Source organism: Hyaena hyaena, unplaced genomic scaffold (genome assembly GCF_003009895.1).
Source record: "Hyaena hyaena isolate Hyena2069 unplaced genomic scaffold, ASM300989v1 scaffold_6, whole genome shotgun sequence".
NCBI classification, from domain to species: Eukaryota; Metazoa; Chordata; class Mammalia; order Carnivora; family Hyaenidae; genus Hyaena; species Hyaena hyaena.
In genome coordinates this window covers 7,388,217-7,415,135 of record NW_024080638.1, presented here as the reverse complement: position 1 = coordinate 7,415,135, position 26,919 = coordinate 7,388,217, and the positions used below count along the sequence as shown (strand labels likewise).

The window sequence follows — 26,919 nt, the reverse complement described above, 5'->3', positions numbered from 1 at the left end:
TCATCTTATCCCTGGCTGGTGCCTGCTTTGTACTTGACCCTCCTGTAACACCAGTGAGTTTGGCGATCCCTCCTCACTCTTCCCGTGCCCTGCCCCCTACACTCTGCTGGTCTTCTTCTGTGCTTTTGCTTGTACCTCAGGAGGCAGGATAGTGTTAAGAGTGAGGACTCTGAGGTCTAACAGCCTGGGGCCCCATCCTGGCTCTACTCCTCACCGGCTGTGTGACCCTCGGGTTCCTCTTCTGATGACGTAGGCAAAAACATACCCCTCTTAAGAGTTAAGAATTAAATGAGATGATGCACTGTCATCCCCTGGCTTGTCATCAACAACCAGTAAAGGGGTGCTCTTGTTAATCAACTCGATGCCCTCCTCCTCACCCACACCTCCACGCCTCTACCAGTGATCCTCTCAAGATCAGGAGAGCCTCTGACTGACCCTCTGTGTCCCCAGCACCTAGAACCATGTCGCCACCATGGTACCCAGGAAATGGCAGCTGAGGGAATGAGCCCTCCAGCACCATCAGCCCCATTCGACGAGAAAAAGTAAATGCTCTATTAAAAGAAATATCCTTCATTGTGAAGGCTGAATAAGGCTCAATTTTGAAAAGCATACAAGCTAGAAAATGTAAGACACTGAAAAGCATTCAACCCCCAGGGTGCTTGTGTGGCTCAGTTGGTTGAGCGTCCAACTCTTAATCTCGGCCTGGGTCCTGATCTCACGTTGCATGGGATGGAGCCCCATGTCAGGCTCTGCGCTGACAGCATGGACCTTGCTTGGGATTGGGATTCTCTCTCTCCCTCTCTCTCTGCCCCTTCCTCTCTCTCTCACTCTCTCTCTCTCAGAATGGGGAAACTTAAAAAAAAAAAAAAAGCATTCAGGGTACCTTTGTGGCTCAGTCAGTTAAGCATCTGATTTCAGTTCAGGTCATGATCTCATAGCTCATGAGTTCAAGCCCCGTATCGGGCTCTCTGCTGACAGCTCAGAGCCTGGAGCCTGCATTGGATTCTGTGTCTCCCTCTCTCTCTGCCCCTTCCCTACTCACACTCTGTCTCTCTCACTCTCAAAAATAAATAAGCACTCAGCCAGGCACCCTCACTGCCTTTGCCGGGCAGCTGAATCTCCCCGTCCCCCCTGCCCCTACTGTGCTGTACGAAACCCCATGCCGGTAGCCACAGCCAGCCTCTGTGTCCTGGGCAGCCTGCAAGCCCAGCCTGCCGGACTCTCCTCCGTAAAACCTCCGCATGTTCTACGCCACCGCCTCGCAGCAGCCTGAGCCCGGGAAGCACAGCCCTGCCTCCTCACCTTTGCTCACGCAAAACCTTCTCTCCTCATCTTATTTTTTTTTTAATGTTTTATTTATTTCTAGGAGAGAGAGAGAGACAGCGTGAGCAGGGGAGGGTCAGAGAGAGAAGGAGACACAGAATCTGAAACAGGCTCCAGTCTCTGAGCCGGCAGTCAGCACAGAGCCCGACGCGGGGCTTGAACCCACGAACCGCGAAATCATGACCTAAGCGAAAGTCAGACGCTTAACCGACTAAGCCACCCAGGCGCCCCTCTCCTCATCTTATTCTTGATCTCTGCCCCAAGTTCATACTCCCATGTTTTCCATGAAGCCTTCCTTGATCACCGTGGCCCACGATGAACTTCCCCCTTCCCATACTTCCCGTCCTTATTACTCATTCATTCTTTTATTCATTCAAACAATATGTACGTAACATCTACATGCTAGGCGCTGGGTATGGTGATGACTAAGAAAGAGATGAGCCTGTTTTTCTAGGAGCTTCTGCTGCCGTGGAGCTGAGCCTGTGTATACTGTTACTGGAATTTGTATCTGTGCAGCACCTGGCATCCCTTCCGGACAGTGGGCACCTTGAGAGCAGAATCCACACACAGGCCGGCTGGCGCCCCCGGTGGCCGACCCCATGCCTTTGGATGCCAAGGGCACAGCAGAAGCGTTTGGACAGCGTGATCCTTGGCGTCACCTGGAGGGCCGGGGACTCAGGGGGCTGGCAGCCTCTCAAATTTAGTGTTGCTGCTACTACTTACTCATCGAACAAGTATTAACTGAGTCCCTGCCATCTGCCGGCTGCCACCCGTGGGCTCAGAGCAGGCTCCCTCCTCCGGTTCAGCACTTCCCCTCACCTGGAGTCACCTGCCCCGTTCCACACAGTGACCAGAAGGCGCTTCTGTTCATCTTCCTCGTGGACAGGACTGCAAAGCAAACCCAGCGTGTTAGTAGGGCCGAGCTCCAGGCCAGACCCATGGGGCCGTCATACTGCAAAATTCACCGATAGCCTAAACACAACCATAAGGAGCTTGTTAAGGAAAGTCAAGTGCCAGTGGCGTGGGAGGTAGGTATTCAGTACACAGAAGAGTTTACATTACATTGTTTGGTACAAAAGGGAGGTCACCCGCAATACTTTAGAACGATTCCATTTTTTTGTAAACACCTACGCACACCCAGACATACACACCCACACAGACTCAAAGATCTGAAAAGAAAGAAGCCAAGGCGTGTGTGTCATGAGTCGTAGGGCTCAGGGCGTCTTCTCGTTTCTTTGTTTTCGCTGGTCTATTTTTCTACCATAGGCAAAATTACCTCGTGTCATTTGAGAAAAACAAAGAATCTTAATTTTCACCAACAAAATACAAAACGTCCATTTCCTTCCCAGGGTCCCAAAGCTCAGAGATGGGGGGAAGAAATAATAATAATAATAGTAATAGTAGTAGTAGTAATAATAATAATAATAAACAGCAATAGCTGATACTGTGTTACACTGTCTCTTTACACCTCAGCTCTCTGAGGAAGATACTATCATAAGCCCATTTTACAAACACAGAAGCTGAGGCTCAGAGACGTTAGCAAATTTCAAAAGGGGGAGGGATCCCTCAGCTTGGGAAATCTCTTCCACTGAAAGAGAAGGCTCGGCCCGAGGCACAGTGGGAAAATGCGACCTCTTCAGGGGCTGCCAGCCTCAGGTAGGGCACTCTGGTTGTGAGAACCAGCCACGTGACACCTTTTCACTGTGGCCCTCCCTGCTGGACCAGGAGCCAGGGACGCAAGGACACGCCTCCCGGGGGGCCCGGCTTGCCCCAGACTCTTACAAGAAGAAGCGCTCGTGGAAGACGGGCTCTCTGCAGTCTGGGATAGTCTGCGTCTTCTGGCGGCGGAGTCGATGGTTATCTTCCGGGACCAAAGAGATCTTAAATTGGGGAAAAGCAAGCGTTAGGTGATTACTGGTGGGCCACGGAATCACGTGAAGTCCCGCAGCCTACTCTGCACATCTCCCAAGTGCAAGGCTTCCCAGGTGTCCCTCTAAGCAGCCTCTGCAGAGGACAGAGTGGAGTCCTCGGTCAGACGCTGGGGAACAAGGCGAGGCCCCATTTGAGGCACTGGAGTCAGATGCGGGGACAGGGCCCCGCAGCCGGCAGCCGCAGTCCCAGCCTAGACGGGGTATCCCTTGAGCAGCTCTGCTCTCCCTCTAAGCGCGGGTCTCTCTCGTAAGTTCCCGGCAGCTGCTGGGTGCTCCCTTCCCCAGAGGCTCCAGGTTGGCCTCCGCTAAGGCCCCAAATCCACGTTCTCGCCCTCCAGCTGCTCCTGCCCTGCTCCTGCCCAAGTCTTTGCCCACAGGGGCCCTGACCAGGCTTCCGGGAGAATACGGAAGGGTGCATCACGGCCTGCAACTGGCATCCCAGCGGCACATTCTGGGAGGTGCCCAGCCTTTGGTTCTGGCTGGAAGTCGGCCCCGCGCCCTGCGGGACCTCTGTCTTCATTACGAGGGCCCCCCTTGGATGGGTCTTCTAGGCCTCAGAGACACTCGCTCCCTCCACCACCCAAACCTGCCATCTTGCCTCCGGTTTTGCCAGAGGCATTTGACATTTTGCTTTTCATGAGCGGGCTTGGGATTTTCTGTGGATGTCTGTCATCCACACACTCACCCTGCTCACCTATGTGGATGACCACCATCACCTATGAGATTCCAGCTCTTGCAGGAAGGCCTGGGGACCAAGCTGGGCCAAGGGAAGGGCCTCATCACTGGACCTAATCGATGCCCACTGACCAACTAATGAGGCAGTCGCTGCCACCTCAAATGGCCCCGGGCCCACAGATGTGATGAGACCCTGGGATTCTGACTAGTGACACAGCCCCTCACCGTCCCCCACGCCACCCACCCCACCCCCACCTCCAGCTCATCATATACCTTCACATAGGAATCACAGGTGCCAGGTTGTTTGCTCATCAGGCCTTTGGCTTCTATGACTAAACAGAGAATGAAAATGTTGGGGTGAGTGGCTGGGAAGGATTATCACTAGCCCCTCGCATGGATACCAACCCCTCTCTGGTCTGGTCCGTTCCCACCCTCTCCCACCCGCAGGCAGCACCCTCACTGAGACCTGCCACTGAGACGTGGCAGGATGTATTTGATTCCTTGAATCTCACAGCTGAAAGAGAACATAAAAATTATTGAATTTAACCCCTCATCTAATGGGACAGAGGAGACTGTATGGGGACCCAGAGACTGCAAGAAACTTGCCCAAAGTCACAGAGCAATCAGAATGATAGGAATCACAGCACTGGGTTCAGATCCATATCTCTCGACTCCCAGTGCTCCTACCTCCACAGGAGACTGCCTCCCGGGATGGAGGGGCCAGGCTGGTCTGCTGACCCTGTCCCGTCATCTGCGCTGTGGCTGGTGGACAGTATAGCACAGCAGGCAAATGCCTGGGTCCAGAGACAGCCTGTGGCCCTGGGTCCACAAAACAGCACGGATACCAGCTCACCACTTATGCGACACAAGAGCCTGAGCAAGTTGCTTTGTCTCTCTGCAACTGAATTTGCGATTTTTAAAAATGTTTTTTAAGTTTACTTATTTACTTTGAGCGAGAAAGAGCAAGCGAGCAGGGGAGAGGCGGGGTGGGGAGGGGAGAGGGAGAGAGAGAGAGGGAAATCCCTAGCAGGTTCTGTGCTGTCAGCAGAGCCTGATGCGGGGCTCGAACTCAGGAATCGTGAGATCATGACCTGAGCCGAAACCGAGAGTCGGACACTCAACCGACTGGGCCACACAGGCGCCACTGAATTTGCTATTTTTTAATGGAGGAGTGATAATAATAGGTTAGTGATCACAGCATCCACTTCACGCGGTGGTGGTAGTGGTTACACGCGAGAATGTATCTAAAGTGCTTAATAGAGTGGCTGGCAAGCAAGTAACTGCTCGAGGAAGGTTTGCTAAAGGGAAGAATCATACTAAATAAAGACCAGGGCCAGATGGGAGGCGAAGGGCAAGCCTCATCTCGAAAGCGAGCCCAGCCCATTTGCCTGAGGTCTGCAGAAATCAGGCAGCAGCTCTGACAGAAGCGGAGCCTCTCTGCTGTTCTCCTCCCTGTTCGGTTTGGGCTGGGCCCTAAGGTTTGGCTCGGACGGGGCTCCCATCATCTGAGGCATGAAGCGTACGAGGCCAAAGGAGAGAGAGGAACGGGCTGGGAGGGATGAAGAGCTCTAAGACTGGGGTGAAGCCAAAGCAAACCGTGCAGGACAAATGAAGTGGCGGAGGCCAAGATGCATTTTGCAAAATCTGTTTGCACAGCTGGAGTCGGGCTCTGGCTGGCAAAGAACCTCCCTCTGCTGGCCGTTGGGAACTTCACCTTGGGCCCCCCCGCAAGGCCAGGACTGGAGAACCTCGGGCGCCGGCCGGTCTACTCCGCCTGGTGTCCTAGCTACTGCTCTTGTGTGCATCCTTCCCCTCGCGGGCGTGGCCCTGGGGGGGCAGGCTCCCAGCCTGAGGGACCTCCGGGCCTCCCTGGCCCCCAGAGCACGTGGGACGGATGTGGCCACCTGCCCCACTGCACTCCCTGGACACGCCAGAGTGACACAGCGTAGTCAGGGCTGCGCTAAGGACACAGAGGGAGAGACGACATACTCAGGTGGATCAGGGGGTGATGCCTGGAGGGGAAAGAAATGAAGCAAAATGAGCCTTCCTTCCTGAGTCTTAATGATGAGGAAGGCAGGCATGTATCTTGCAAAATCAGAGGGAGGGAGAGTTTGTTTTCAAAAGAAATTCGAAAAGAAGGCAGGCTCTTCCAGACACAAGAAGCAGTGGGTGCAAAGGCACAGAGGCACGAGCAAGCGTGATGCCCTCCTGGGGGACATAACGGGGAGGGGGGAGGGGAGTTTTAACAGCAAGAGCCAGGAAGGCTGGAGAGACAGGCAGGGCCTCCTGGGCTAAGCAGACGAGCCCAGGCAGCAAAGGCCATGGCAGAAGTTCGGTGACTACTTGTGTGCTGGATGGAAGGACGAACAAATGGGTAAGTGGATAAGTGGACAGGATGGTGTAAAATCCTCTGCGTGGCACTTAGGGCCTTCTTGGCCTGGCCCCATACTCACTGTGCAGCAGCAGAACCCGGTGCTGGGCATCAATCGACAGCTTCAGCTGACCTAAGGAAACAACAACAGAAACAACTTCACCTCGTCTCCTTGTTGGGCGAGAAATGGGGTACCGGCGACGGGAATGCTCTTTTGTTCATGGGAAGCGATGCGAAGATCCATTCAGTCTTTGCGTCGGAAGGGAGCTCAGAAGCCACTCAGTTCAGCCTCCTCACAACATCGGAAGTCCCTTCTGCAGTACGTCCAGCAGGGGTTCTCCTGCCCAGGCTAACACCACTCTGGTGTTGGGGAGCTCACTACTTTACAAGGAAGCCGAGGCCAATGCTGGAGAGTTCTTGCCGTTGGGTCAGTTGGAAAAATTGCTGCATCCACATCATCACAGGCTTAGATTGGAGAGTTAGGGATCCTGGGCCTTGGTTAGGTCCATGGGGGATCAAGGGGTAAAGGGGGAGGTCAGGGAGAGCCCTCCACTGTGACAGGTAGCTGTGTTCTAGAAGGTCAATAACAACACAAGGACAAGGAACAAATAATTTGGGGGAAAAGCAAAAGAAAAGAGATCAGGTGTGGGCAGAGAGTTCCTTCAGACTCGATGCTATCACCCTCAATCATTCCACAGAACCCTGATCTCCCTAAAGAAAAACTGAGGAGGTTTTCTGTGACCTTGGCATAGAGCTATGCTACTCAGAGGGTGGTCTGAGAACCACCAGCATCAGAAGCATCTGGATGACAGGCAGAAATGCAGAATCTCAGGGCACCTGGGTGGCTCAGTCGGTTAAGTGTCTGACTCTTGACTTGGGCTCAGGTCATGATCTCAGGGTTCATGGGATCGAGTCCCATGTCGGGCTCTGTGCTGATAGTGTGGAGCCTGCTTGGGAATCTCTCTCTCTCTCTCTCTCTCTCTCTCTGCCCTCCCCCAAAATAAATAAACATTTAAAAAAATGCAGAATCTTAGGCCCCACCCCAGGCATAGTGAGTCAGGATCTGTAATTTAACAAGATAACTCTGACTCCATATAATTTTTAAATGTCCATTACAATCAGAGATATAAGCAAGGCCATGGGACAATACCATAGGAAAATAGACACAGGTCATGATCTGGAAATTCACAGAAGACAAAACGGCCAATAAACACACGGAAGATGCTCAGTCCCAGAGATCTGGGACATGCAAATTAACAAAACACCCTCTCCCATCAATCTGCTCGGCAGGTCATTTAAAAGACAGATAATGTTGGGGCGCCTGGCTAGTTCAGCTGGTGGAGCATGAGACTCTTGATCTCGGGGTTGAGTTCGAATCCCGTGTTGGGTATAGAGATTACTTAAAAATAAAATCCTTTTTTAAAAAAAAATTTTTTTATCTCTTTTTTTTTCAGAGACAGAGAGAGCATGAGTGAGAGGGTGACAAGACCAAAGGTGTGTGTATGTGTGTGTGTGTGTGTGTGTGTGTGAGAGTGAGAGAGAGAGAGAGAGAGAGAAAGAGAGAGACAGAATCTTAAATAGGCTCCACACTCAGCACTGAGCCTGACATGGAGCTCCATCCCACAACCCTGGGATCATGACCTGAGTGAAACCAAGAGTCCAGATGCTCAACCAACAGAGCCATCCAGGCACCCCCAAAACAAAATCTTTTTTTTTAATTAAATAAAAAAATAAAAGACAGATAATGTCAAAAGTTGGTTAAAAATGTAAGAAAACAGGTGGTCTCATACCCTGTTGGAAGTGTAGACGGAGGGTAATTTCTGGCAGTGTCTGCTGGACTTTAATGGTTCATGTCCTTCAGCCTAGAATTCTACTTCCGGGTAACTATCACAGACAAAAACACACACACGAGCCCAAGGCTGGTGCTCTTGCACTGTTTAAAATAAGGACAAATTGGAAACACCTGAAATGTCCGTGAGTATGAAAATGGTTAAATGAGCCATGTCTAGCTGTGCTATAGAATAGGAGGGGCTGTTATAAAAAAAATGGGGGGGTCCCGTATTTCCCAGCATGGGAACATTGTGATAAGTTTCTAAGAGGAAAAGCAAATTGCAGAACAGTACAGATGGCATAGGTGTGTGTGTTGTGTGTGTGTGTTTGTGTTTCTGAAAGAATGCCAAATGAAAAACAGGGATCACCTCTAGGGAGGAGACAGAATTGGAGGGAGAAAAGTCAAGAGGAATTTAAATCTGGGGTGCCTGAGGGGCTGAGTCAGTTAAGTGTCTGACTTCAGCTTAGGTCATGATCTCATGGTTCATGGGTTCGAGCCCCATGTCGGGCTCTGTGCTGACAGCTCAGAGCCTGGAGCTGCTTCAGATTCTGTGTTTCCCTCTCTCTCTGCCCCTCCCCCACTCATGCTCTGTCTCTGCCTCTCAAAAATGTATAAATGTTAAAAAAAAATTTTAATAAATTAATTAAAAGGGGAATTTAAATCTATCACTATTTTGCTTCAACAATACAAATTATATGAACTGTTGCACTTCTATAATTAAAAATAAGAAGAGGGAACAAAGAGAGAAGGGAAGGTGGGAAGAGGAGAAGGGAGGGAGAGAGGAAGGGAGGGGAGAAATGTGAACGTAGCAGACGGGCCAGGGCTGGAAAGCAGGTGAAGAACCAGGAGCCGGTACCCACCCACCCCCCCACACCTGGCATTTTAAATTTTTTTTAAAGACAATATAAAAGCAAAAGAAAACATCCAGTCATCCTCATGGATGCCCAAGGGCCCTTTAGCGTGGGCTGAGGAGAGAAGCACCATTGAGGACTCCTCCTCAATGACATGCTTAACATTTTCCCCAGTCCAGTAGATTCTTCCTAGAACCTCGAGAAGGCACTGAACTCAATCCACCTGGTGGACACACACTGGGGAGGCCAGGAGGATTCGGCAGGGCCTCCCAGTCTGCAGCAAGTCCACACATCAACCAGGAAGTCCTTGAATCCATGACAACCCTGTCGCACAGTCGTCGGCCTCTGCTTGATCCCCTCTCGTAATGGGGAGCTCGCTTCCTGCAATGGGAGCTCATTTTCCTTTGCAATAACTCTGCCAGTTCAATGCTCCATCTCATGTTGAGCCAGAAGTGCCCTCACAGTAACTGTCATCACCCAGCCGCGGTTCGGCTGTCAATCTCTGGGCTCTCTCCTCTAGATCTAGAGCCTAAGGCCCTTCCACTGCTCTTCGTGGCACAGCGACGCCCCCTCAACATCCCAACTGCTCATCTCCGGACACGCCCGTGACACCGGGGCTGTGGCTGGGGCTTGGGCTTCGCTGCCAGCTGGAGGAAGGCCAGGCAGGGTTCAGAAAACAGAAAGAAGGGAAATTGTGCAGCAGGCCCCCAACCACTGCGACCTGGAAGCCACTTGCTCCTCGCACTTTGGGGTGCTGAAACCACAAGCCCAAGCAATCCAGGCTCCGGCAAATCCTTGACCAGCTCTGTCACCCGTCAGAAATTTCTGCTTCTCTCCTGCCCAGGACACGGATCTCAGAAGCTCAGAGACCTGCCCCCGTTCCAGCCCTTACTTAGCCTCCTCTCTCTGCTGGCCACATTGTCCTCGGCTGTGAGGCAGAGCTAATAACAGGGATTACTGTGCTCACCAGGCTGTGTGCGGATCAGATACTGCTGGAGGGTGAGGAGGTGAGAGGCGCCAAGAGAATCCATGGTGTTATTAGCTCAAGATCTGAGCAATTACCACTTTGGGGCTCTCTGGGGCTGAGAATTCTCTGAAACGGGGCCGGACCCAGTGTGGGGTGGAAGGTTTTGGAACAGGTTTTGGAACGGCCAGCAGTCATAGATCAGATCTCATTACCCCAACACCAAACATGTTTTCTGAAACGATTACCAGTGCAAAGCCAGCTTTGGCCCGCACACACTTGGCTTTCTGGAGTTGTAAGAATCACTGAGCTGCACACCACCATCACCTACCGACGACCCGCTCGCAGAAACCAGGATGGAGAACTCTCCTAACACAGGTGCTCACTAAGCCCGTTTGACAAATGCTGGCCAGGCACCTGCAGCCCCCCACCCCCACCCCGAGTCAGGAAGATATGAATGGCCCAGTGATCGCCCCCAGGGAACTCACAGCCCAGTGGCTAGGGAAAGGGCACGGGCAAGGCCAAAAGTGGAGCTGGAGCAGGGGACAGGCCTGGAGCAAAGTCTGACTCGGACATCAGAGGAGTCCATGTGGCTCCCCTTCCAGATCTTGCCATGCAGGTCTCCTCGGGGAGGATCCACTAGCTCTGGACCCTGTTAAGCAGAGAAGCCAAGCCCAGCAGACTGGGCGCAGGCCACCAGCATGGGACACACCCTCCCCCAGCCCATCCTTGGACTCACAGATAAGGGCAACATCAAGAATGAGATACCCCCTGGGGCGCCTGGGTGGCTTAGTCGTTAGGCGTCCGACTTTCACTTAGGTCACGATCTCGCGGTTTGTGGGTTCGGGCCCCGCGTCGGGCTCTGTGCTGACTGCCAGCTCAGAGCCTGGAGTCTGTTTCAGTCTGTGACTCCCTCTCTCTCTCTCTCTGACCCTCCTCTGCTCACGCTGTCTCTCTCTCTCTCTCTCTCTCCTAGAAATAAATAAAACATTAAAAAAAAAAAAAGAATGAGATACCCCCTCCCCCACTTGGCCATGCCTGTCCCCTCTGCGTCTCCCCTTAGCCCATTCCATCAAATGATTGGGTCTCGGGGGCCCTGAAGTCCTCTTACCCAGCCTCCTTACCTGGAAGCCAGAACAGTCATGCCCCTATACGGAAGGTGACTTGCCCTGGGCAAGAGTAACCAGGGTAAGGCAAGCCAGGATGGGAGAGCAAAATCTGCCCCAGCTCCAGAACTCCTGCCTGTATACCAAGCTGGTCTTCTGGAACCATTAGAGTGTACCACTGCATCCATCAATGCAACCCTGGGGTTCAGGGGCAGAGAGCCATCAGGCACAGGACAAGGTGCCACAGCTTTGCTTGAGAAGCCAAGGGGAAGCCAAAAGGAGGGCAAGGCTCAAAGAAATGTCCCCAGGTCTAAAGAAATAAACCACTGGGTGTGGGGTGTGTCTAGGTGGCTCTGTCGGTCAAGTATCTGACTTCGGCTCAGGTCATGATCTCATGGTTTGTGGGTTCGAGCCCCACTTCGGTCTCTGTGCTGACAGCTCAGCACTTCTTCTGAATCAGCTGATTCTCAGATTCAGCTCAGCAAAGAATCCTGCTTTGGATTCTGTATCTCCTTCTCTCTCTGTCCCTCCCCCACTTGTGCCCTGTCTCCTCTCTCTCTCTCTCTCAAAAATAAAGAAACATTAAAAACACTAAAAAAGAAAAGAAAAAGAAATAAACCACTGGGCAAAGAGGAAGTCAAGGGGCTCCTGGGTGGCTCAGTTGGTTAAGAGTTGGTCCAACTCTTAGTTTTGGCTCAGGACATGATCTCACAGTTCATGGGTTTGAGCCCCGAGTCCGGTTCTGCACTGACAACATACAGCCTTCTTGGGATTCTCTCTCTACCCCTCCCCTGCTCACATGTTCTCACTCTCTCTCTCAAAATAAATACATATTTTTATAAAGGTCCCGGGGAGCAGGGGGTGGGGGAAAGCCAGGCTGAATCCCTGGGGCCTTCTGCCTATCTAGGTAACCAAGCCCTTCACCGGCCCCCCAAATCTCTGATCTTATCAATATCCCCTCTTGCCTTCCAGGATCAGGGAGTGCCCTATGACAGGGCCCAGGAATGTTCAAGCTAAAGGGCATGAAGCCATCCTCACTGGGGTGTTCGGAGGCCCTGGAGAGGGCATGCCCCCAGCCAGGCACCAACTCTGCCTGCAAAGGGTGGTGGTGACGAGACCCCAGAGGGGCTGCAGAAATGCACAGAGCCAGGCGCGCAGAGACAAAGGCAGAGCAGACGGGGCCGCGTGGGACAGGAAGAACACCAGGTGAGAGTGAGCTTCAGAAGGCAAGGATTCTGCCGGCCCAGGACCTGAGGGTTCGGGCTCACTGGGTCCTGGGGAAAATAGGGCCAGCTGCAGAAACTCAATCTAGCAGACCTCGCTCTGTCAAGGACCACAGGAAGATGAACTCTGACTCTCGACACAGTCAGGGGGAGACATACTCAAACACAAAGCAGGATGATGGGGCCGCACAGCATTGCTGGACTCGGGGAGCGGCAGGAACGAGTTCTAGAGGGAGCGCACAGCACCCTGGGGTCTGCAGAGAATACACGGGTGGGGGCTCAGCCGGCTAGCCTGAAGTAGCCGTCACCCAAACCCCAGTTCACCTCTGAAGCAATTCCCCGTTTATGAGCTGTCGCGTGCTGAAAGCCACAGTAAGGGGGATGGCATCAGGAAAAAATGTACAAAGAAGGTTGGGTCTACATGGAGCCTGGCCAGCCACCAACACTCACAGATTTCCCCTCCATCTGTGGGGACAAGTCTGTGCCTCAAGCTGTGTGTGCGGGAGAGTGGGAGGGAGCCTCCTCTCTCTGTGACCCTGGGCCACAGGACCCACACGGCAGCCTGATGGAGGCTCTGAGAGGGCTCTGCACAGTTACCCATTTCACTTTCTGCCCCCTAAAGGAGAAATGGTAGGCTGCAGGGGTGATGGGGAAATGGGAGCCATCCGGCTCTGGGCACGCAGCCCTGTGGAGCATTTCAAGTGTCTGTTCTTACGAAGAGGGGGAATCTTGAGTTCCATTCGGAGAAGCAGTCTGGCTTCGGCTGGTCCCTGCTGGCAGAAGGGGACAGGGGGCCGTGATGGCATACAGATGACGAGGGGCCAATCTAACCCCTCTCCTTTGACTCTCCACTTCCTGTGAGGCCTGATACTAATCTGGTTTCCCAGCTGTTTTTCCTTCCAGGAATAGATGGCTCTGTCCAGCACACCTCGGCTCACATCTTGACAGCAATGCCTGTGAGAGGCCCTGAGCAAAAACCACCCAGCAAATCCATTCCCAGAGTCTTGACTCACGGAAATGCAGAGATAATGAATGTTTGGGTTTTTTAAGCAATGGATATTGGGGTACTTTGTCATGGAGCGATTGGTAATTAATACATACCCAGGTTGCCTCCACAGTTAGGTGATATACAGCTGGTCTCAATTCTGAGACCATTTCTCAACATTAAAAATTGTGAAGAGGGGCATCTGGGAGGCCCAGTCAGTTGCACATCTGATTTCAGCTCAGGGCACAATCTCACGGTTCATGAGTTCGAGCCCCACGTCACGCTCACTGCTGTCAGCACAGAGCCCACTTCAGATCCTCTGTCACCCTCTCTCTCTCTCTGCCCCACCCCAGCTCACACTCTGTCCCTCAGAAATAAATATTTAAAAATTAAAAATTTAAAAAAATGTTAAGAAACTACAGTTCAGTAAAGAATTTTGATAGATTCAAGCCATACTCATGACCCATTAAACTGCAAAATCTGGAATTGTCCCAAGTTAACCTAAGGACGGCCCAGGCTATTCATGAAAATGCTTCAGCTGCAGAGCAAATGGTTTTCTTTCATACGCATTTGTGTATAATACCATACATAATATATAGAAAATTCTCATTATCCTGCCTTTTACAATTTTCCTTTAGATTTTATTATGATTTTAATTCCAAAATTGCCAGTCTCACCACATTTTATAAATTACTCCCTGCCCTTATCTATTTTGTATTACAGACTTTTTCTCTATAGTTAAATATGTTATTTGGTAATGATGAGCATCTGTTATATCCTTGCTGATGGCGTTAAGCCACACGATGAAGTCAGTAATTTGTTTTCATTATGTTTTTAAAGTTGTGTTCTTTTTTTTCTTAAGTTTATTTATTTTGAGAGAGGAGGGGCAGAGAGAGGGAGAGAGAGAATCCGAAGCAGGCTCCACACTGTCAGAGCAGAGCCCAATGCAGGGTTTGATCTCATGAACTGTGAGACCATGACCTGAGCCGAAATCATGAGCCGGACACCCAACTGACGGCGCCCCCAGTTTTTTCCTTTTTTTTCTCTATCGAAGTTTTCCAGAAGAACACGCCTCATTTGGAAAACACGAGAGAGGAAGCCCAGAAGGAACTACGAGCAAAGCACGGGTTTTGGAGTCAGTAAGACCCAGCTTGGATCCTGGTTCCACCACTGATGATCCTTAATCACTACGGCTGCAGTTTCCTCATCTGTACAACGTAAGGGATAACAGTAATACAGCTCTGAGAGGGGGCTTGTAAAACTGAGAACTAATGTATGAGAAGCACCCGGCACACAGAAAGCACTCCCACTGATATGACAAAAGGAATGATGGAGGGAAGGAAAAAAGGAAGGAAGGGAGGAAAGGAGAGAAGGAAGAAGGAAGGAAGGAAACAAGGAATAGAGGAAGGGAAGAAGGGTGAGAGGGAGGAAGTGAGGAAGGAAGAAAGGAAGGGAGGGAGGGAAGAAGGGAGGGAGAGGGAGGAGATGAAAAGAGTAAAAACGACTCAGAAACATTAGAAAACACATGTAGGGAACTTCTATTTCTGGGATGACACACCCACTGACGAAAAATCTAGAAAAGCTAGAGAAAATATTTAAAAGCAGCTTCTTGGAGACACAAGAAGACGGAGAGGAACTACAGAGCAGGCTCGGAGAGGTGGAGGCCCATGGAATGAAGTTTAATGTTTGCCCGGACTAATTGTCTCCTTAGGGTGTTTTCAAATTCCAGAGAGATGACGGAAAGGCCGAGAGACTGAGCAGAGTTTCTGTCTGCCTCACGGGGCGAGAGGAATAGGAGTTGTCAAGAGCGGGGTCCTTCTGAGCCCCGAACTTTGGGGTCGGAACCCTAAGGGGTTGCTCCTCGGGAACAAGTGAACCATGATGAAGCACAGTTCCTCGGGGCCCTGCAGCTCAACCTCACATAACCCCAGTCCCTAACATTACGACTATCCCAGATCACTAGTCACCTCAAGCACCTGGCAGAAGCAAATGGAGATCTTTTTGCAGGAAGGTATCATCCCAGGGCTGCACTAAGAAGCAAAATAACAACTCTGTGCCTGCTGTTTATAAGAGACGCAGCGGGGCGCCTGGGTGGCTTAGTCGGTTAAGCGTCCGACTTTCGCTTAGGTCATGATCTCACGGTTCGTGGGTTCGAGCCCCGCGTCGGGCTCTGTGCTGACTGCCAGCTCAGAGCCTGGAGCCTGTTTCAGTCTGTGACTCCCTCTCTCTTTCTGACCCTCCCCTGCTCACGCTGTCTCTCTCTCTCTCTCTCCTAGAAATAAATAAAACATTAAAAAAAAAAAAATAAGAGACGCAGCACAATTAGGATGTAAAGAAACAGAAAGACCAGGGCCCCTGGGTGGCTCAGTCGGTTGAGCACCCGACTTCGGCTCAGGTCATGATCTCATGGTTGGTGGCTTCAAGCCCCAGGTCCGGCTCGCTGCTGTCAGTGTAGAGCCTGTCTTGGGGATCCTCTGTCTCTCTCTCTCTCTCTCTCCGCGCCTCCCCAACTCGTGCTCTCAACAATAAATTCACATTTAAGAAAAAAGAAAGAAAGAAAGAAAGAGAAAGACTGACAGAAATAAGATGGAAAAAGATACATCAGGGAATTCACTGTTCACCAGAAGAAAGCTGCGTAGTGATGTTAATGTCAGGAAAAGTACACTTTATCTCCACTAGAAATAAAGAGTAAGCTTCATAATAATTAAACTTTCAGTTCATTACCAAGATAATAATTCTAAATGTGTATGCTCTTAATATTGCTTCAAAGTATATAAAGAAAAAACTGACAACTGTAATGACAAACAGACAAATGTACAACAATAGTAGGAATTTTAACACACCTCTCTTGGTAACTGATAGAACGAATAGGGGGAAAAGATCAGAAAGATGTAGAATGTTTGAACAACAGGGCGCCTGGGTGGCTCAGTTGATTAAGCGTCCAACTTCAGCTCAGGTCATGATCTCACAGTTTGCGGTGGGCCCTGTGCTGACAGCTCGGAGCCTGGAGCCTGCTTCAGATTCTGTGTCGCCCTCTCCCTCTGCCCCTCTCCCACTCATGGTCTGTCTCTCTCCATCTCTCAAAAATAAACATTGAAAAAAATTAAAAAAAGAATATTTGAACAATATAATTAGCAAACTTGACCCAAACCTGACACATACAAAAATACTATGCCCAACTACTGCAGAACTTTGCTTTTTCTTTTTCTTTTTTAATATTTATTTATTTTTGAGACAGAGAGAGACAGAGCATGAGCAGGGGTAGGGGCAGAGAGAGAGACACACACACAGAATCTGAAGCAGGTTCCAGGCTCCTAGCTGTCAGCACAGAGCCTGATGTGGGGGCTCGAACTCATGAACCACAAGATCATGACCTGAGCTGGAGTCGGACGCTTAACCAAATAAGCCACCCAGGCGACCCCACAAGTACACACAGAACATTGAGAAAAAGTGACTATACCCTGAGCCACCAAAGAACGGAAAAGATGCAGAGTATATTCTCAGACCAAAATGTAGAATAAAGAACAAGAGGGGTGCCTGAGTGGCTCAGGTGGCTGAGCATCTGACTCTTCTTTCAGCTCAGTTCATGATCCCAGAGTCATGGGATCAAGCCCCATATCGGGCTTTGCACTGAGCATGGATCCTGCTTGAGATTCTCTCTCTCTCTCTCTCTCTCTCTCTCTCTCTGTCTATGCCCCCCCACCTTCTGAGCCTCTCCCCCACTCACTAGCTCTCTCTCAAAATAAATAAATATAGATAGATAGATAGATAGATAGACAAAATATAAAATTAAAAAGAATAAAAATATTACCAGAAAATCCCAGTATTTGTAAATTAAGAAATATGCTTCCAAATAATCTAAAGACTTGAGAAAGCAGGACTATGAAAATTAGAAACTATTTTGAGCTAAGTGACAAAGAAAAAACTACACGTCTCAGGCAACAACAGATGCTGGCCAGGACACAGAGAAAGAGAATCTGTTTTGCACTGCTGGTGGGAATGCAAACTGGTGCCGCCACTCTGGAAAACAGTATGGAGGCTCCTCAAGAAATCTGAAATAGAGCTACCCTGTGACCCAGCAATTGTGCTACTAGGTACTTATCCAAGGGATACGGGTGTGCTATTCTGAAGGGAAGTGTGCACCCCAATGTTTATACAGCACTATCAATAATAGCCAAAGTATGGCAAGAGTCCAAATGTTCATCAATGGATGAATCGATAAAGAAGATGTGGTATATATACATTTTGCTCTTATACTGAGCAATTGAGTATACTCAGCAATCAAAAATGAAATCTTGCCATTTGCAACAATGTGGATGGAACTGAGGTTATCAGGCTAAGCGAAATTAGTCAGAGAAAGACAAATATCATATGACTTTACATATATAAGAACTTTAAGACACAAAACAGATGAACATAAGGGAAGGGAAGCAAAAATAATTTTTAAAAAACAGGAAGGGGGACAAAAACATGAAAGACTCTTAAATATGGAGAACAAACAGAGGATTACTAGACGGGTTGTGGGAGGGGGGATTGGCTAAACAGGTAAGGGGCATTAAGGGATCTACTCCTGAAATCACTGTACACTATATGCTAACTAATTTGGATGTAAATTTTAAAAATATAGTAAATAAAATATTTTTAAAAATTCAGCCTCAGAAGGACAAAAAAAAAAGAAGATAGAAGAAAACTACATGTCAAACTGGGTATCAGCAATCTTGATCCTCCTGAAAGAGACACAGGTATTTGCTTTGTGATAAGTCACTGAACTACACGTTATTTGGGGCAATGCTTTCCTGTGTGTGTGTTATATTTCATGATAAGAATTTTTTGAAAAAAATGGGGCTCCTGGGTGGCTCAGTCAGTTAAGTGTTAGACTTCGCCTCAGGTCATGATCTCACAGTTTGCAAGTTCGAGGCCCCTGTTGAGTTCTGTGCTGACAGCTCAGAGCCTGGAGCCTGCTTCTGATTCTGTGTCCCCCCTCTCTCTGCCCCTCCCCTGCTCACACCCTCTGCCTGTCTCTCTATAAAAAAAAATAAATATTTTTGTGCTCGCTTCAGCAGCACATATACTAAAAAAATAAATATTTTTAAAAATTAAAAAATTTAATTTAGTTTAAAAAATAGAGCAGTGGGGCGCTTGGGTGGCTCAGTTGGTTGACAGTCAGGCTCTTGATTTCAGCTCAGGTCATGATCCCAGGGTCATGGGATCAAGCCCATGTCAGGGTCAGTGCTGAGGCTGGAGCCTGCTTGGGATTCTCCTTCTCTCTCTCTCTCTCTCTCTAATAAATTCTTAATTAAAAAAAAAAAATAGAGCAGAATTGGAAAAGAGGACAGGCCAGAAACTGAGAATTTCTCAACACTCCCAAGCGAAAGGAGCCCAGATGACAGAAGAGCCAACAAATGCTGAGGACCCTGGCCAGCAAATGATGGGCCCCGGAGAAGTAGTTGGAGGGGCTTCCCAGCCAAGTTCAGGAGCCATGTGTCCCCAGCTGAGGGCAGCGGGGCAAGCCAGGAGCAGCTGGCAGGGCCCCGGCAGCAGCCTCCAGCTCAGGGCCTCACGCTCCCAGCCCAATGCGCTGAGCGCTAGCTGCTGTCCGTTCTACAGAACGAGCATTTGTCATCTCTGGAGGAGGTGGGTTGTGGGCCCAGTTTACATACACACTCCCCTCTCCTGAAGCCAGAGCACCTCCTTAGAAAACAGTATATGACGGCCACCTGGGTGGCTCAGTCGGTTAAGCATCTGACTTCTGCTCAGGTCATGATCTCACATTTCATGGGTTCGAGCCCCATGTCGGGCTCTGTGCTGACAGCTCAGACCTTGCAGCCTGTTTCCGATTCTGTATCTCCTTCTCTCTGACCCTCCCCTGTTCACGCTGTCTCTCTCTCTCTCAGAAAAAAAATAAATAAATAAATAAAAAGAAGAAGACAGTGTACCATCAACTCATGTTACTCAAACACGCCTCTTCTTGAGGGACCAGGCGCTGTACCCGTGTGCACGTGCGCACGCACACACACACACAATACATAAACCTCACCACATACTATACACTACTCTCCCTGAAAGGAATTTTGGTGAAAACAATTTTATCTGTTCCTAACTCCAGAGATCCTGGGGGCGCCTGGGAAGCTCGGTTGGCTAAGCGTCTGACTCAGTTTCAGCTCAGGTCATGATCTCATAGTTCATGAGGTCGAGCTCCACATCGGGCTTGGCACTAGCTGTGCAGAGCCTGCTTGGGATTTCTCTCTCACTCTCTCTCTCTGCCCCTCCCCAGCTTGTTCTCTCTCTCTCTCCCTCTCTATCTCTCTCTCCCCTCCCCAAAATAAATAAATAAATAAATAAACATTTAAAGATTACAATTCCAGTGATCCTGCAGAATTAGCTCCCTTCAAATGTGTGTGCTCAGGCAACCGTCAGCAAGGCAGCACCTACATCTGGTTCTCCCAGGACAAAGCCCTCTGCTGAAGGCCAGGACTGCCTGCCTTGTGGGTAAAGGGCCCGTGAACCGAGGAAAACTTAGCAAAGACCTTCCTGTTAAGAGAGTTCATGCTGGCTATGAAGCTGACTAAATCCCCAGCTTCCAAACCTGTCTGGTCATTAAAATCCTTCTGTGGCTTCTTAAAATTACAGATTTCCAGGCTCCACCCTCGACCTCTGAAGATCCTAGGAATCTGTGTTTTTAACAGACTCTCCAGGTGCCTCTGATAAGTGACCAGCTCTGGGAACCCCTAATACGAATCTCGGTTCATGACCAGACAAGCACACGTCACTCCGTGTATGAAGAGAATCAGCAGCCTGAAAAAGGGACAGTGCCTGTCAAGGAAATAGAATTTAAGCAGGAAACAGTAGAGAACTTTCCAGTGTCAATCTGTGTCCTCAGAGAGATCTGAGAGGAGACTGCATACATTAGGAGCAGGTGGCTCTCCAGCCTATGAGGTTCCTGCCTGCTGCTGTACACTCAGGTCACAGTCACTGGTTCCAGTAGAAACCTTCCCAGATAACCATCCGACCCAGCCCCGAGGCCACGGCGGGGTGAGGGGGATCCACTCCCTGCTGGTCTGACACTCCCCAACTTCCCAGATCTGTCAGGATGATTAATTCAATAGAAGACTATAGACTAATACTATGAAATAGTCATACTGTACCAGTAAGGAAAAGAACTGGATTATAGAACCATACGTACAATATGGTCTCAATTCTTTTAAAATTAAATACACCCCTATAAACACACACACACACACACACACACACACACACACACATACACACACAAGTCTGGAAGGATATAGACCAAAATGGTGACTCACAAAGATAAATGTCTTTTCTAAGGAATCAGAGTGCAGGTGATTTTTCACTTTGTTCTTTTCCCTAAAGTTTCAGCAATGAAACCATCTTACAGTGATAGGAGGGGAAAAACACAATGAAAATTTTTTTTAACTTTTTTTAAATGTTTCTTTTTTAATTTTTTTTAATGTTTATTTAGTTTTGAGAGAGAGAGAGACAGAGTGTGAGTGGGGGATGGTCAGAGAGAGAGAGACACACACAGAATCCAAAGCAGGCTCCAGGCTCTGAGCCATCAGCACAGAGCCCGACATGGGGCTCGAACCCACATGATCGTGAGATCATGACCTGAGCTGAAGTCGGCCGCTCAACCGACTGAGCCACCCAGGCACCCCAATATTTTTTTACTTTTAAATCAGCACCCAGCTAAGATCACCGGGCCTCACAGCTCCTTGACACTTTCCTGAGGACCCAGGATCCGCGAATTCAGGTCTTCCCGGAAACCTCCCTGGTCTGGTAGACTTCCGCATCCCGGTGGGGTTCGTGGGAATTGGGGAGATTAAATGAGATAAAGCCCTTGACACAAGGCACGGCACATGGGAAGTGCTGGACAGATGGTGGCTATTTCACTACCTCCATTGTTCCCTCCCCCCACCAGACCCATAAATTCCAGGATGCCAGACCACAGGCCAGCTCTAGGGGCAAAGCCACTGCTTTTCTATCATAACTCTGCTCCTAGAGAAAAAGAGTTTGTAAGGAACCAAGCGTGCTGATGCAGGTAAGCCTGAGACTAGGAGAGCCAGAAGCCTGGGGGGGTGGGGGGGGACTGACCCCCGGGGTGTTCTGTCCATGAAACCTGGGCAAAGTCCAGTATGTTGCAGTAACTACCCCAACCTTTAAAAGAGAACTTAGAAAGTCCTGGACAAGCTCTCAGAAGGCTTGAGCTCAGGTACTGGTCTGGCTCACTGGGAGACCTTCCTCTCTCTGGATTTCAAGTCTCCACAGAGGAAATACCCCCACAGATACCCACTCTCCACAGAACCCCAGTGAGGAAACGCAGAGCTGTGAAGGGCTGTGTTCCTGGGAAGGGCTGTTACCTCTCCTGCGGCTCCCTGGGATTTGCCCAGCCTGTTGGAGCACTGCTGCCCCGCTGTTATTTGGGGGAACCCAGTTCTGCCAGCTAGGAGGTTGAGGGCAGGGGCCTGCTCCTCAAGCCCCCAGGGCAGCCCCGTGACCCTCCTGAGAACCAGGTCACTCCTGAGGAAGAGAATTCTCCCGTCTCTGCTGCGGGTCTGACATCCACTGGAGCAGTCACACTGCAGCTTGCCAGGCGAGCCCGCAAGGAGCCAAGGCCCCGGGGGGACCTGGCACCTGTCCTGTCCCCGGGCCAAAGGGAAGAGGATGCAGGAGACCTTGAGAGGGAGTAACAAGACCCTGATTTAACCCTGAGCTGTTGGCTAGTGGCAAATTCTAGTGGAGCAAACCGGGTCTCTGAAAGATGAACCGGGGCGTGATGATTCCAGCCGAGCAAGACACAACCAATCGCACTTGGCACCATTGGCCAGGCAGCAGGTGGTACCCCGGGGCTTGCTCAACCTGAGTCTGTGTGGCCCCGAGCCCCTCCTGGGCACCCAAAGGAGGAAGTGGCCAGAGGAGGTACCCGCTGCTGCCAGCCGCGCCTATCACGGGGCGGGGGAATACCTCTCCGGGCGCAGGGCGCAGCAGCCGGGGCAGCCAGCCGTCCCGGGCACTTACCGAAGGTGGTGAGGTAGAACGACAGGTCCGGGTGGGCACGCCGGCTCCCGAGGGAGACGCGGTGCAGGGAGCGCTCCATGGCGGCCCTGCTTCCGCCTGCCGGGAGCGCCTGTAACCCGAGGCGTCTGTGTTGCTCCCCAGTTACCGAGGCAGCAGGTTCACCCGCCCCCGCCCCGCGCCCGAGTCCCGGAGGCGGGAGCGGCGGGCCGGCCGCGCGTTTGAATGGGCCGGCGCGCCGGGCGCTGATTGGCCCGCGCGGGTTTGAATGGGGAGCTTTCCACCTGACCCATCAGACGCCGGCCCCAGGGGAGGCGGCGCTGGCGCCTCAACAGCGAGGGCAGCGGCCACAGGTGCAGCCCGGGTGGCCGCCCTCCGAGCTCCCCACGGCAGTCCTCCGCGAGGAGCCAGCAGGACTGGGCGGCCGCACCAGGACTCCTGGCTCCAGGACCGCTCCGGGATGCAAGTGCCAGCGCCATGCGAGGCCCGCGGCCCCCTGGCGTGTCCACGCAGGCGGGCTTGGCCTGTTCGCCCAGATCCCCCAGGCCGGCAATTAGCCAGGTTTGTAACATGCTTTGAAGCTCAGGCCTGTAATCACCGGACCCGAGCAAGGGCAAAGGAGCATCCCCGGTGCAGTGGGGTTTGGAAAAGTGTTCTCCGTGCTCGGAGCCGCCTCTTCCCAAAATCTGCCCTATCTGCCCCTTGAGCCTCCTCTTGGATGAGAGCAGCCTGACACAGGTCCAGACCAAAGCAGCTTGCTCCAGCCAGCCTCACAGCCCCCCATCTGCAGCCTGGTGCCCTGGAACAGGCACACAGGCCCCCAGTAGTATCTAGGGGACAGAAACACACAGTATGCCCAGGGGGTAGGCGCTTTCCACCGCCAGAGCCGGGTACCAGGAGGCAGAGCTGGAAGGAAGGTCAGTCCCTGCACCGCTTTGTCAGCAAACATTCACAGAACACCTCCTGGGAACAGTTTCACACCAAGACATCTGCTCTGCAAATCTCTGACTGTTGCTGCTGTGGGAGGGAAAGCTGCTGGTCTTATGTAAACCTAAAAATGGGAGGTGTTGGAAGGTGCCAGATGGATATCTGTGGCTAGGGGTTCCACTCAAGACAGGGTTGGAGGATACGCTAGAGAAAATGGGGAGAAGAGTTATATGTACTCAGTACCAGGCACCAGGGGCTGAGTGGGGCAATTTACACGCATCATCTCATTTCATCTTCACAGAAATCCTAGGAAGTGGTAGCTCCACTCTGCCAGGGATACATCTGAACCTCAGGCAGAGAGGGTGAGTGACTTGTTCAAGGTTGGCAGACCTGAAATTTGAACCCAGGCCTGCCCGCCTGAAAGGCCATCCTCTGTTCTTTGGCCTCCATGCCTGCCCATGGCCAACAGCAAGTGCAAGTTGCAGACTTGCCTTCTTGAGGCAGGTAAGGAAACTTGAGGCCACAAGGGTCAGCTGGCTACCAACAGGGTAGAGAGGGAAGGAGCCCTGAAATCAAACTAGTGGTCAAGTGCAAATGAGTCACATAAAGGCCAGTGGATTGTTTGAAACCTGGCATTTTGTGAAGCCCTGCTCTGCCCTTGACCCAACCCCCACACCATAAGCTCTGCCCATAGCAGGGGCAAGCCTACTCCCCTGGCCCCAACCAATGACAGATGGACTCACCTGCACCCTGGACTTGAGCGTGCCTGATTCTCCTCCTGGCTGGGGTAGTCTGAGTCCAGGCATCCTTTCTGGGCAGGGTGGTATGCTGGCCCTGCCCCTCCTTCCAGCCAGGGAACATGGGCAACCTCAGGCTCAAGCCACGGGATGCGGAAAGGACACCGAGACTGCAGGTGTTACAGACCTGCAGGAACAAGACGGGAGCATGAGTTAGGCATAACCTGAGGATGCCCCCTGAGAGTGTTTTTTCCCAGTAGGAATTAGAAAACATGGCGTTCTAGAGCCAGGGCAAAGGAGGGTCCACAGGGAAGGGGAGATGATGTGCCCCAGATGACAGTGGCCCCTTCACAGCTCTGCCAGGGACCACTGAGCAAAGCACAGGTGTACCCTCAGGAGAGGAGGGTGGGGATCCAGAAGAACAGGACAGCGTTGCACTATCTGAATGTGGCCTGGGGGTAAAGACTGACGCCCACACTGGTGCTTCACCCCCACTCCGGATAAAGGCCCACTCAGCAGCTACCCTGTTCTGTTGGGAAAACCCAATGCCATTCTGATCCTGATCTGATCCCTCTAGTGGCACCATCTCCGCCACCTTAACCATCAACGGTAAGGCCCCTTAGTAGAAGACTGGACACTTCCTTCTCTTAAAGGAGGAGGTCACTCTTTTTTCAGGAGAGGGAGGACAGAAGTGAGCGGGAGCCTGGCCCGTGGCACTTCAGGAGAAACTGGGCCTATTTACCCACACTCTGTCCAAAGGGGCGCCTGGGTGGCTCAGTCAGCTGAGCATTTAACTTCGGCTCAGGTCATGATCTCACGGTCCATGGGTTTGAGCCCTGTGCCAGGCTCTGTGCTGACAGCTCAGAACCTGGAGCCTGCTTGTGTTTGTGTGTTTGTCTTTCTGTCTGCCCCTCCCCCTGCTCATTTTCTCTCTTTCTCTTTCAAAAATAAATAAACGTTACTAAAAGGGGAAGGGGGGGACATCCAGAAAGGGTTGTGGTTGGGCCCTGCTCTCCCCCAAGAAGGCAGGGGAAGTTTTAGGACCACGCCTGTCTTTCTGGCATGCCCTGAGCCCTCTAGCACCCCGGGTTATGGGCCTCAGTATCTCTCTTAACACCTCACACACACCACATGTACATGAGCATGCTATAGACACTGTACAAACACACATTGCACACACTCTACACACATACACATACACACCATAACACTTCCCGTGTACACACATACACAAATACACCATATACACAAACACATGTACACATACATACCACACACACAAATACACACACTACATGCATACCTCACACATAGATACAACACACTACAGATGCATCCTAAGCACATACACCAACACAGACACATGGCATGCATACACACACACATACACACACACACACACACACACACACACACACACACCACACTTAAATACACTATATTCACAAACTCTGATTATAGGCATTTTTAAAGAGTGATTTTGTATCTAGAAGAATAAAGACTACTTGGGTTAGAGGAAAGGGACCAAAGGCATTTATTTGGGTACGTTTTGACATTAGCTATCAAAGAATTATAGTGCATTTGAGATATCATGTAGCCCAAAATCCAAAACATTTTTGAAAAATAATAATAAAGAGGACTAGAACTACCAGATGTTAAATGAAATTATAATAATGTAGTACCAGAAAGAAGACAGGTCAGTAGAAGAGAATAGAAAGTTCAATGATTTTATTTAGAAAACAAGAAAGACTTTGTAAATTTTTTTAAAAAATGTAATGTTTGTTTTTGAGAGAGAGAGAGAGAAGGAGCACGAGTGGGGGAGGGGTAGAGAGAGAGAAAGACATAGAATCCAAAGCAGGCTCTAGGCTCCGAGCTGTCAGCACAGCTTGAACCTACGCAGGGCTTGAACCTATGAACCCTGAAATTATGACTTGAGTTTAAGTTGATGCTCAACCACCTGAGCCACCGAGGGGCCCAAAACAAGAAAGATTTAAAAAAAAAAAAACTAAAGATTCATTTCAAAAAGTTAGAAGAAGCAGCAGCTAATTTGGGTGAAAAAAATTTTTAATGTTTACTTATTTTGAGAAAGAGAGAGAGAATACACACATGAGAGTGGGGGAGGGGCAAGGAGAGCGAGAATCCTAGTCAGGGCTCAAACCCATGAACTGAGATCATGACCTGAGCTGAAATCAATAGTCAAGATACTTAACCAACTGAGCCACCTAGAAAGCTCCCAGATGGAAAATTTTTAAAGGGACAATTAAGTTAAAGTTGAAACCTATGTTTTAAAAAATAGAGTTCAACAATGGAAACAGATCCTGATTCTTTGAAAAGACCCATAAAACAGAACTCAGGCAAAACAGAAAAAAACTACAAATCAACAAGTGTAGGAAAGAGAGAGGCAGCCATGATACAAGATAAAGGATCAATGTAATTCTTTAAATTATAAGACAAAACCAATGCAACCCTATTCTATAATTTGAAAATCTAGGGGAAAAAATGGGTAATTTTTTAGAAATTATTGATTACTGAAATTGATATAAGAATTTGAAATTTTTAGTAAATAGATAACAACCATAGATAAAATACAAAAGTAAATCAAAACTCTCCCTGAAAAAACTATAGAAGACCCAGATAGTTTTAGAGGACAAGTCTATAAGACTTTCAAGAAATGGTTGGTACCTATGTAATTTAACCTATTTCAGAACTAGAAAAAAACTGGAAGATTTGTCAGTGCTAGGTACAAAGTTAGGCAAAGACAAATACCAACCAAGCTTAGCAACAGAAAACTATAGACCAAAGGTCAAAGAGAAAAATAAGAGTAGGGACACCTGGCTGACTCAGTCAGGAGAACATCTGACTCTTGATCTCAGGGTTGTGAGTTCAAGGCCAACGTTGGGTGTAAAGTTTACTTAAAAATAAAATATCTTGGGGCACCTGGGTGGCTCAGTCGGTTAAACAT

The 26,919-nt window shown here is 50.1% G+C and overlaps 1 protein-coding gene across 1 annotated transcript in view; it reads right to left on the bottom strand.

Annotated features, from left to right (window-relative positions):
* Nucleotides 1-22,375, bottom strand: part of RGS3 (regulator of G protein signaling 3) — a 122,451-nt gene extending 100,076 nt beyond the window's left edge. The window contains exons 1-5 of the mRNA XM_039240179.1: nucleotides 22,297-22,375; nucleotides 6,383-6,433; nucleotides 4,203-4,261; nucleotides 3,106-3,203; nucleotides 2,143-2,211 (exon numbers count right to left, since the gene is read on the bottom strand). Coding sequence (XP_039096110.1) covers nucleotides 2,143-2,211; nucleotides 3,106-3,203; nucleotides 4,203-4,261; nucleotides 6,383-6,433; nucleotides 22,297-22,375 — 356 coding nt within the window. The remainder of the gene's footprint in view (nucleotides 1-2,142; nucleotides 2,212-3,105; nucleotides 3,204-4,202; nucleotides 4,262-6,382; nucleotides 6,434-22,296) is intronic.
* Nucleotides 22,376-26,919: the final 4,544 nt, after the last annotated feature.